Source organism: Cnephaeus nilssonii (genome assembly GCF_951640355.1).
Source record: "Cnephaeus nilssonii genome assembly, chromosome: 21".
Taxonomy (NCBI): domain Eukaryota; kingdom Metazoa; phylum Chordata; class Mammalia; order Chiroptera; family Vespertilionidae; genus Cnephaeus; species Cnephaeus nilssonii.
The window spans coordinates 34,073,170-34,083,087 of NC_137092.1; the positions used below are offsets into that span (position 1 = coordinate 34,073,170).

General features: G+C 48.8%; 1 protein-coding gene across 1 annotated transcript; it reads right to left on the minus strand.

Moving 5' to 3' along the window:
* Window positions 1-873: 873 nt before the first annotated feature.
* On the minus strand, window positions 874-6,915 carry IL19 (interleukin 19; the record flags this gene model as incomplete). Its single annotated transcript, XM_079762071.1, has 6 exons — window positions 874-969; window positions 2,546-2,620; window positions 3,557-3,709; window positions 6,362-6,427; window positions 6,573-6,710; window positions 6,910-6,915. 6 exons carry the CDS (start codon window positions 6,913-6,915, stop codon window positions 874-876), a joined length of 534 nt encoding a protein of 177 aa, XP_079618197.1.
* Window positions 6,916-9,918: the final 3,003 nt, after the last annotated feature.

Sequence of the window (9,918 nt, forward strand, 5' to 3'; positions counted from 1 at the left end):
GAGACTTAGGGTTAGAGAAGATGTTTCTAGTTTCTAGGTTGGGAGCAGTAAGAAAGAGAGGACAGAGAGACAAAGACGAAGTCAGGCAGAAAGAAAAGGCAATGACACAGAGAAAGAGGAGGAAAAGAAGAGTGATGTCTAGGAGAGTCAGTGGTCAGAAGCCCTCCATCCATCTTCCTGATCCTTATTCAGAGGACAGGGTGCTGGATGGAGACTTTAGAGACCCAGTTTAGAACCCTCCTCTCTTCTCATCCCTCTCTTGGCCTCAGTTTCCCTAGTTATTTATGTTCTTTAAGGCCCCATTCATTTCTAATAGTCACCATTTATGATTCCTTAATTGACCCTCCCCTCCCCCAAATCAGAAGACACTTTCACTAATTGGTAAAAAAACAGAGTTTATTAAGAAAAATCAGTCAGTACAATATGCACTACAGGATATCACTCAGCTCACATCACAGACATGGATCAACAAGCACACAATAAATTAGGGGGAAGCCAGCCCTTTTCCTCCAGGACGGCCCACGAGACCTTTCAAAGAACATATTTCATTATAAATATGACAGTAGACTAGTAGGTTATTTTCAGGTGGGGCCAGACAGCCTGGGACTTCCAGCTACAGAGCCAGATCCATCCAAACCTAGATTTTGCCCTACAATCCCTCAGCCCCAGAGGAGAGAATTCCAAATCCACAGAGAAGTTGCTTCAAGATCATGCTCATTTGCACTAAAATGGGGGTCTTCCCCATCTCCCTGCCCTTCAATGTAGGCCAAGCATCTCAAACTCAAAGGTGCCTGTGGCCACGAGTTTGACATGCTTGAGGCTGTCTCCTGGAAACCTCCCAAGCGGTTCACCTGGGCAACCAGGTTCTCTGTGTCAGGAGGCAGGAGTTCCTTGGTGATTCTTGTCGATCCAGGCCAGGAAGACGTCCAGCTCTCCCAGAGACTTGAGGGCAGCAGACCTGACCTCCAGCTGGAACCAGGGAGACTATGAGAACCTGCCTTTCAGACCCTCTAATCGTTTCAAACCACTATCCCCATGTTCTGGTCCCCACGAGGTTTTCTTTTAATTCATCAGTTATATTTGCAGAGTATACAGACCCCAAATTATTTTCCCAACAGGCAACCCAAATTGTTTGCCACAAACAAGCAGTTAAATCATCTCAGAAACTTATCAAAACTAAAAATTCTTCATTCTTTGCCCCTTGTTTTTCTTTTTCATGTTTTTTTAAATATATATTTTTATTCATTTCAGAGAGGAAGGGAGAGAGAGAGAAACATCAATGAGGAGAGAGCGACACTGATAGGCTGCCTCCTGCATGCCCCACACTTGGGTTCGGTCCCACAACCTGGGCATGTGCCCTGACCAGGAATCGAACTGTGACTTCCTATTTCATAGGTGGACGCTCAACCACTGAGCCATGCCAGCCAGGCTTTTTCCTGTTTTTCACAGGGGAAACAGAAATTGCCTTTTCTGGACAGTTCTTTAGCTTATTTTCTTTTTCAAATTAGCTTTAAGAGGCCTCCATCCCAGGGTGCTGTGCAGTGAGCAGGGAGAGCTTGTTTTCCCCATTGGACATATTAAAGCACCAAAGTCCCTAAGGATCAGTGTCCTACCCAAAGTCATACAACAGGAAGTGGAACTAGAACCCAAGTCTCCTGACCTCCTCCATCTCCTCTTCAGCAGACTAAAAGAGCCCGAGGGCATGGGATCGAGTCCTACCTTCACCACTTAGTTGCAATATAAGCTCAGTTCAGTTTCTTAACCTGTTTGTGCCTCAGTTTCCTAATTTGTCAAAAGCCAATAACAGCTCATCTCACTGTTGTAAGCACCAAATGTGTTTATACTTGTGCTGAGCTTAGAACAATACTTGACTCCTAATAAGAATAATAGGACTCTTAGCCATTGTTATAACATTATCCTATGGGACCTCTCCATAAGGAAGCAGTGCTCTGAACAGCTCTTCACACCTCCTTGCTATTCCAATAACTAGCATCTCTAGAGAGTGTGGTTGAAATGCAGAATCTCGGGCCTCATTCCAGACCTATGGAGCCAGAATCTGCATTTTAACAAACATCTCCAAATGATGCACATAAGAAGCATCGCTTCTACCTCCACCTGTGTATGAGACAGGCATCCACCGCCGCATGAGCAGCATGCTCTGCTGCACCACACAGAACGTTCATGCCCATTACTGGCCACAGTGACACCTGGCAGGTAACATGCTTCATGCAGAACAGCTTCCAGTTCACTGGAGATCTCGCTTCCTCTGGATCACCCCCATCTTAAGCAGTATGTGCTTTCCCCAAAACTTAGATCTGATATGTAAGGGCGTAAGAAAACAGTGGAGGGATGTGGGGGAGGGGAGCCCAGGAAATTAGCAAATCAGGTAAGACCAACACTCTGTATGTTGGCACACACAACTCGGGAGACCTGCAATAAATACTTGTTGGTGAGTGAATGAGTGTGAGTGTGAGTGGAGTGGAGGCAGAGGGTGGTACACGCTCACTTGTCATCCCCATCGTCCCTTCGTCTTCCCTGCCCTCACCTGATTGTAGTTGTCATGGATGATTCTGGTTGCATTGGCGGCTTCCTGCCCGCAGTGACACAGCCTCTGCTCCTGCTGATAAAGTGGAGGCAGCACCCATGAGAGGGCCTTCCCATCCTGGCCCGCCCTTTCAACCACCTCCCCTCCTGAAGTGTTGTTTCTCCTTCCGCCCAAGGTGAGCGCCAGGTAAATAAACTCAGTGTGGAGCAGCAGGGGGAGTAAGGCATGTTTGTAGAGTCACCCTACAGAGCTTTGGCTTTCTCTGGGTTGACAGACTGGAAGAGCCAGGAAAGTATGTGCCAAATCCGTCTTGCCCCCACTCTGAATGCAGCGCCCCACAAGGCAGGCACCCAATAGATACTTGTTGGGTTCGTTAATTAAATAATTGATTCAATGAATCTTAATGTAAGTGGGACAGGGGTCATGATTCCTAAGTTTTAGACTCTGACACAGAGAGGTGAAGTAACCTGCCACCAAGTCACACAGGAAGTCCTTGGCGGGGATGGGGCTACAGCCCAGGAGGTCTGCTGTCCTCTGTTTCCGTCGGTTTGTTTGAGTTTGGTTTTATTTCTGATGTTTGGTTTTAATAGATAATAATGAATTACAGGGGATCCTTAGGGAAAGACTATACCAAGGACCTACCTAGAGGTTATGAAAACCCCAAAGGGCCAGAAACAAAGACAGCAGGGGTGTGCCTAGGATAAGCCTGGAATGCCCCTCTCACAGGCCAGGCCTGGGGTCACCTAAGGGATACTTTGACGTAAGTGGTCACCCCAGGAGGACTATCCCCAAGGAAACTTGGGTCTGGTAAGGTGTTGGCAGGGAGGAAGCCCTGGGCAAGGAGCGACCACTGACAGTTCTCCTGATAGATCAGGCTCCTGACAGTCCTCCCCATGCGGATGAGGGAGGGAGTGTCCTTTGCCATATGAGAAGGCAACTGGGGCCAGCACATCCCGGGCCCTCCCCAGCAGACAGCGCACAGATGCTGGGAGTTCTGATGTGGGGACTCACGCATTGCTGCAGAACCTTCTGCATGTAGAGGAAAGAGTTGGCGATGCTGCTGATTTTTCTCAAGATCTGGGGGTTCAGCTCCTGATGGTCCTTGAACACCCTGTCCATGTAAAACGCCAGGAGGTTCTTGGTCACACAGCACACATCTAAGGGCTACAGATATGAATCAGAGAAGTCCAGGGTCATTTCTTCTTTATTATCTTGGAGACCAAAGTGGCCTATTTGAATAGGAGCAGCCAGGACCAAGATAATGAAAAGTTAATTTTTTTTTAATTCATATTGATTTCAGAGTGTCCATCCCTTGGTACACTGAAGCTCCTTATGATGAAGGCACTGAGGAGAGATTGTGGTTCACCCACTCTTTTTATAGGGCCAGGAGATATATTAACAAGGGGTGGCGGCCAGTCAGAGACTAGATTCTCTCTACAGCATCCCCAACAGGTCACCACTCAGTTCTGTTTAGACCCCTCCAGGAAGCAGGCACCTGCCTTTTGAAAGCCTCCATGTCTGAGCAGCTTTCCTGAAAAGCACTTCCTTACATTGTGCAGAAGTCTGCCCCTCTGTAATGTCTCCCTTCGGACAACCTGGATTTACTCAGTGGCTGTTGCTTGCCAGGCGTACGCTGGGCACATATTCCTTCTATCGCAATGGCATTCCTTCTGTTGCAATGCTCGGCTCTCCTCCAGTCTGTCCTCTCTAAACCGCAGGGATCATTTGATGGGGCTGGGATGTGCAGGAATGGGAAGTGACCGCTGTGGAAATGCTGCATCTGAGCAGGTCCGCAGCTGGCAGAGGGCAGGTCTCTCTAAGGAAGGGCTCCTGAATTCCCAGAGCTCAGAGCAGCTGGCCAGGCTGTTTCCTTCTAGCAGCCTGCGATCAGTGAGTTGCTCTGCAGGAGGCTTGTAGCTCAGTCTGAGGAGGGAGGGATCTACAGCAGAGACAGAGCCTTCATCTTCATTAGCATTAATGCAGCAAAACCGCGTTGGCCCCAGGGGTAGCTTTTCCTGGATGGCAAACACTACTTGCCACACACACAAAAAAATTCTCCTCTTCCATCACTCCTGCCAGTTCCCTTAACCAAAGAAGCTAAAGTGGCACATCTCTTTTATCAGGTAGGAAAAGAGGGAGACAGAAATGTGATAAAGTCCAGCCGGCGTGGCTCAGTGGTTGAGCATGGACCTATGAACCAGGAGGTCAAGGTTCGATTCCCGGTCAGGGCCTATGCCTGGGTTGTGGGCTCAATCCCCAGTTTGGAGAGTGCAGGAGGCAGCCAGCCTATCAATGATTCTCTCTCCCTCTCCCTTCCTCTCTGAAATCAATAAAAATTTTAAAATTAACACACAAAAAAAAATGTGAGAAAGACCTGAATCCTCGTGGACCCTTTTCTCACATCCCATCAGCTATTTCTAGACCTTGAGAGAAGAATGTGGAGACAGAGGCATGAGATGTGGGCCCACCAGGAACTAGTCATTCTCCCTCCCAAGGTATCAACTTGGTCATTTGAAAATTGTGGTTTCGGAATAGGTAATCTTTAGGGTCATTTCCAGCTGTGATATCTAATGAGTTTCTTGTACAGCTGGCTGGAATAGTAGTCCGTAAAAGGCTGCACAGCTGTTACCACAAATAAATCAGGCCCAGTACTGACTAGAAGAATCAGCGGGTACAGAGAAGCCCCAGGAAAAAAAGTAAATCATTGCAGATATAATGTATACTCAGCCACATACATACTGAAAAACAAAAAAGATCTTTCTAGAATTCTTATAAGGACTGAAGGAGCTCACTTATAAAGGCATTTCTCAGTGACCCCTTCTGTAAGTGAATGATCACCTCAAAAGCCAACTGTTTTGTAACACACTCTCATCAGCTGTGGTCTGGACCATTGGACGGGTCTCGCTGGCTTTCCTGCCTCGGGCTGTCCATTGCAAAGAACCCCATCAGACCGCCTTTTACAAGTTTTGTGGTCATATAGCCTTTGGCTCAGAAACCTACAGGGACTCCTGTTGCCTCTGTGATAAGCCCGAGGCTTAGCCTGTCACGGAAAATGACTCCAATGTATTTTTCCACCTCATCCTCTTTCTCTCACCTTCACGTCCCTTGCGCTGCAAGCCTGGTTGCCTTACCGTCCCCTGACACAACCATTGATCTTGTACACCCATTCTCCCATGCTGCCCAAACCTCTGCCTTCCTTTTATCCACTAACCCACAGCCTACTCAGCCTGTAGGTCACGGCTCCTTTTCTGGGCTTCCCCATGAGAGCTGCCAGAATCACCCTAAGCCCCAGGCATCCTGCCCCCTTTGAGCATGTGGCCCCTCACTCAGTCTCTGGGTAAGTGGCGCTTCTTTAATTCCTCCCAGGAGCTTCTTTTTTTAAAATGAAATGTATTGGGGTAACAATGATTAATGACATTATATAAATTTCAGGTGAACAACTGTAAATATGACACCCGTATGCTCCAGTGTGTGCTCACCATCCAAGACCTATCTCATTCCGTCACCATACATTTGACCCCCTTTACCCTCTTGGTCCTCCCCCACCCCCAACCCCCTCTGGTAACCACTACTCTGTGGTTTATATCTATGGGGATATAAAACAAAAAGCAACAAACAAACCTCATAGATACAGACAACAGAATGGTAGCTCCCAAGGGTTCAGAGTTCCTGAGACATGAGTGTGCCCTAACGTATCTGGTGATTAATAAAAAGCTGGGAGCATTTAGAGGACACGGGAGATTAGGAAAGAGACAGGGACAGGGCCACTTCGCCATGAAAATAACAATACAGGCAAGAGCAGACACAGGCCAGTACCTTGATGCTGTGCAGGGTCCCCGATGTGGACAGGATGGTGACATTTTGGAAGGTGTCCTTAGCTTGCTGGAGATGAAAACGTAAGAACGTGATGAGTATCCCATGTCTTCCTGAGACACGAAAAACCATGAGCAGGTACTTGTTCTTCATGTTTGGACGTAAGGTGAGGCACACGCCCTTGCCCAGACCTTCACCCGGAGCCCATACTCACGATGGCTCCTTTGATTTGTTGGAAGCTCTCTCCTATATGGCGCATGTCCATGGCAATCAGACATCTCCTGAGACCTCGGGTGTGCGCTGAGCTCAGGAGGAACACTGTGCCCAGGAGCCAGAGGGAAGCCTTCATGTCCTGCAGGAGGGGTGGAAGTCAGCTGCCCGGCCCGAGTGGAGAGAACGAGAGAGACCCCTGATGAGCTCCCCCTTGGTCCTCACAGGGCAGGCCCGGCAGCCACCAAGAGAACAGACTCAACGCCCCAGCCTGTGGAGTCCAGAGGCATGTGTCTCCTCCCCTGGCTTTCTTGACTCTATTGAGTGAGCCCTCCTCCTACCCCCATGCTCCCACATCCACTCTAGGAAGCACAATACAGGTCTCTCTCTCTCTCTCTCTCTCGCTCTCTCGCTCTCTCGCTCTCTCGCTCTCTCGCTCTCTCTCGCTTTCTCCCACTCTCTCTCGCTCTCTAGCGCTTTCTCTCTCTCTCGTCCCAGGGATTGTGTCCGTGAGTGCATATCACTCTATTATGACTCAGCACAGCTCACTTTGAAAAGCATTGTTTTTAATCAATTAAATAGGAAAAACAGCGTTGTAATATGCCCTAGGAATTAGGCAACAGATCTAACAAGCCATAAGAGCACATTTGTGTGGTTTTCTTTTATTTGCCCCCAAAATAGGCGGCACCCTTTTATTATCCGCTTAAAATCATTATTTGAAGCCAGCTATGAAGATGTCACCTCCTGAGGAAGAGGGGAAGGAAAGAAGCAAGCCATCTCCTAATAGCCAGCCACAGGGAAGAGAGAGAGGAAGGCTGCCCCTGCCTCCGCGCTGTCCCCCTCTGAGCCGGGGAGACGAGGGTCCTGTCTGAGCTGGCCAGTCCCTAAGCAGGGCCAGACCCTGAGATGCCTTCTCACCCTTCTGCACCGGCTTTCTCTGCCTTTTTCATGTAACCGCTTCCAGCTGGCGTGTGACCGTGGAGGACCGGGAGGCACCCAAATAGGAAGCCTGTTAAGGGGCTGCAGAGCACCCCCACCTCCTGCCTTTAGTTACAGTGGCTCTAACTATAAAGCACATACGTTGGTTCCAGAGCGGGAGCCGCAGCTGTCCCCATACCCCACCACCACTCCACATTTCTTCCTTGGGATCCCCACGCTCTTTTCCAGGAGGACCAAGAAACAGCAAATCCTGCTTAGGGAGCCATTCCGCCTTATCCCTCCTGGCCTCAGCATCTCTCCCAGTGAGGGAACCGGTGTATAATGAGACCTCACCAAGCGGGGGGCACGCATCACACCACAGAGCTTGGTTGCTCCTTTTCCAACCTCTCTCTTTGTGACCAAACCAGAGTACAGACCCCACGGGCAGGGATGTCTGTAGATTCCCTCAGCGCTCTCTCCCCGCTAAAGGCAACTGGGCTGCTTCTAGAAAGCCAAGTGACTGGGAAGGGAGCCCAGTTTTTCTCCTGACAAGATAACTGTCAGAAGCAATGGGACGTTCCCTGCTCGGCCCCTGCTGCCAGGGGGCCCAGGCATCTTGTGCAGGAGAAAGATGCCTCCCTCTGCTTGGCAACTCCAGACATCTTGGCAGATTCAGATACTAGTGGTAGCAACATTCACCATGCATGCCACATGTCAGGCACGGTGCCAGGCATTTTTCCTAATTATTTCATGCTTACAACCACCCTCTCTCCACTTTACCAGAGGCAACTGAGACTTAGAGAAGTGAAGGAACTTGCCCAAGGTACGTGGCCACCAAGTAGCAGGGCCAGAGTGAGAAGGCAGGCAAGCTGGCCCTGGACCCTCTGGCCTCTACATCATCCCACTGACAGCTCTGTTCCCTGGAGGATCTCAGCTGGAGATCCCCACAGATGCCCTCATGCCAGCCAGAAAGAAATGCCTTTCTGATTGGGTAGACGGAACTACAGATGCTCCTTGCAGTGAAAAAGATATTTAAGCCCGGCCGGTGTGGCTCAGGGGTTGAACCAGGAAGTTACTGTTCAATTCCCAGTCAGGGCACATGCCTGGGTTGTGGGTTTCGTACCCAGTAGGGGTACGTGTAGGAAGCAGCCAATCAATGATTCTCTCTCATCATTGATGTCTCTATCTCTCTCTCCCTCTCCCTTCTTCTCTGAAATCAATAAAAATATATACTTTTTAAAAAGATAGTTAATACTGCAAAGGATTTAAAAGAAGATATAAAGTGCCCAGCACAGGCCCTAGAACAAAAGGTTATAGTAAACATTAGATTCCCTCCTCTTCCCTGCCCTTTCTTCTTTCTTTTCTTCCTTCCTTCCTTCCTTCCTTTCTCCCTCCCTCTCTCCCTCCCTCCCTTCCTTCCTTCCTTCTTTCCTTCCTTCATTTCTCCCTCCCTCCTTTCCGTCCTTCCTTCTTTCCTTCCTTCTTTCTTTTCTTCCTTCCTTCCTTTTTTCCTTCCTTCCTTCCTTCCTTCCTTCCTTCCTTCCTTCCTTCCTTCCTTCCTTCCTTTCTCCCTCCCTCCCTCCCTCCCTCCCTTCCTTCCTTCCTTTCTTCCTTCCTTCCTTCCTTCTTTCCTTTCTTCTTTTCCACTCTCCATCTTTTCTTATTGAGAGTACGGTACCAGAAAGTTCACCTCTATATCGAGTACCAAGCACCTGGGACATCCTAGGCCCGTGGTTGGCAAACTGTGGCTCATGAGCCACATGCGGCTCTTTGGCCCCTTGAGTGTGGCTCTTCCACAAAATACCACGGCCTGAGTGAGTCTATTTTGAAGAAGTGGCATTAGAAGAAGTTTAAGTTTAAAAATTTTGGCTCTCAAAAGAAATTTCTATCGTTGTACTGTTGATATTTGGCTCTGTTGACTAATGAGTTTGCCGACCACTGTCCTAGGCCATACACAATGATGGCAGACCACCTCTCTGCAGCTGTAAAGGATGAGTGTGAGGATGAAGATGAATAAGAGCCTGAGATGGGGCTGGCAGGAGGCTCACCTGTCTCCGGGTGCTCGGGCTGCTCCTGTGTCTGCTCTCTCGGTGCTCTTTGCCACGTGGAAAGGGTGGGTTGCTTTTATGCAGGTGGATAAGAGGAAATGCTGTCAAGGTGTACTGGGTGGGTCCATCTTTGGGAGATTTTTTCCCCCCTTGTTTCCTTAGCATCTCATTTCCTTAATTGTTTTCTTTTCTTTCAACTTTAAAATATAGTTGATTAATCATTATGAAGAAATGCTTCTCTCTCTGGGTCTAGACATGCAGATTCCAGGAAAAATAAACTCCCCATCTACATGCAAATGAGAATTTCTTGCAATCCTGTGTCCATAGAGAAAAATCAAGGTTAGGTCACTTTCCTGAGAGCTGTGGCAAGCCACCAACTGTACC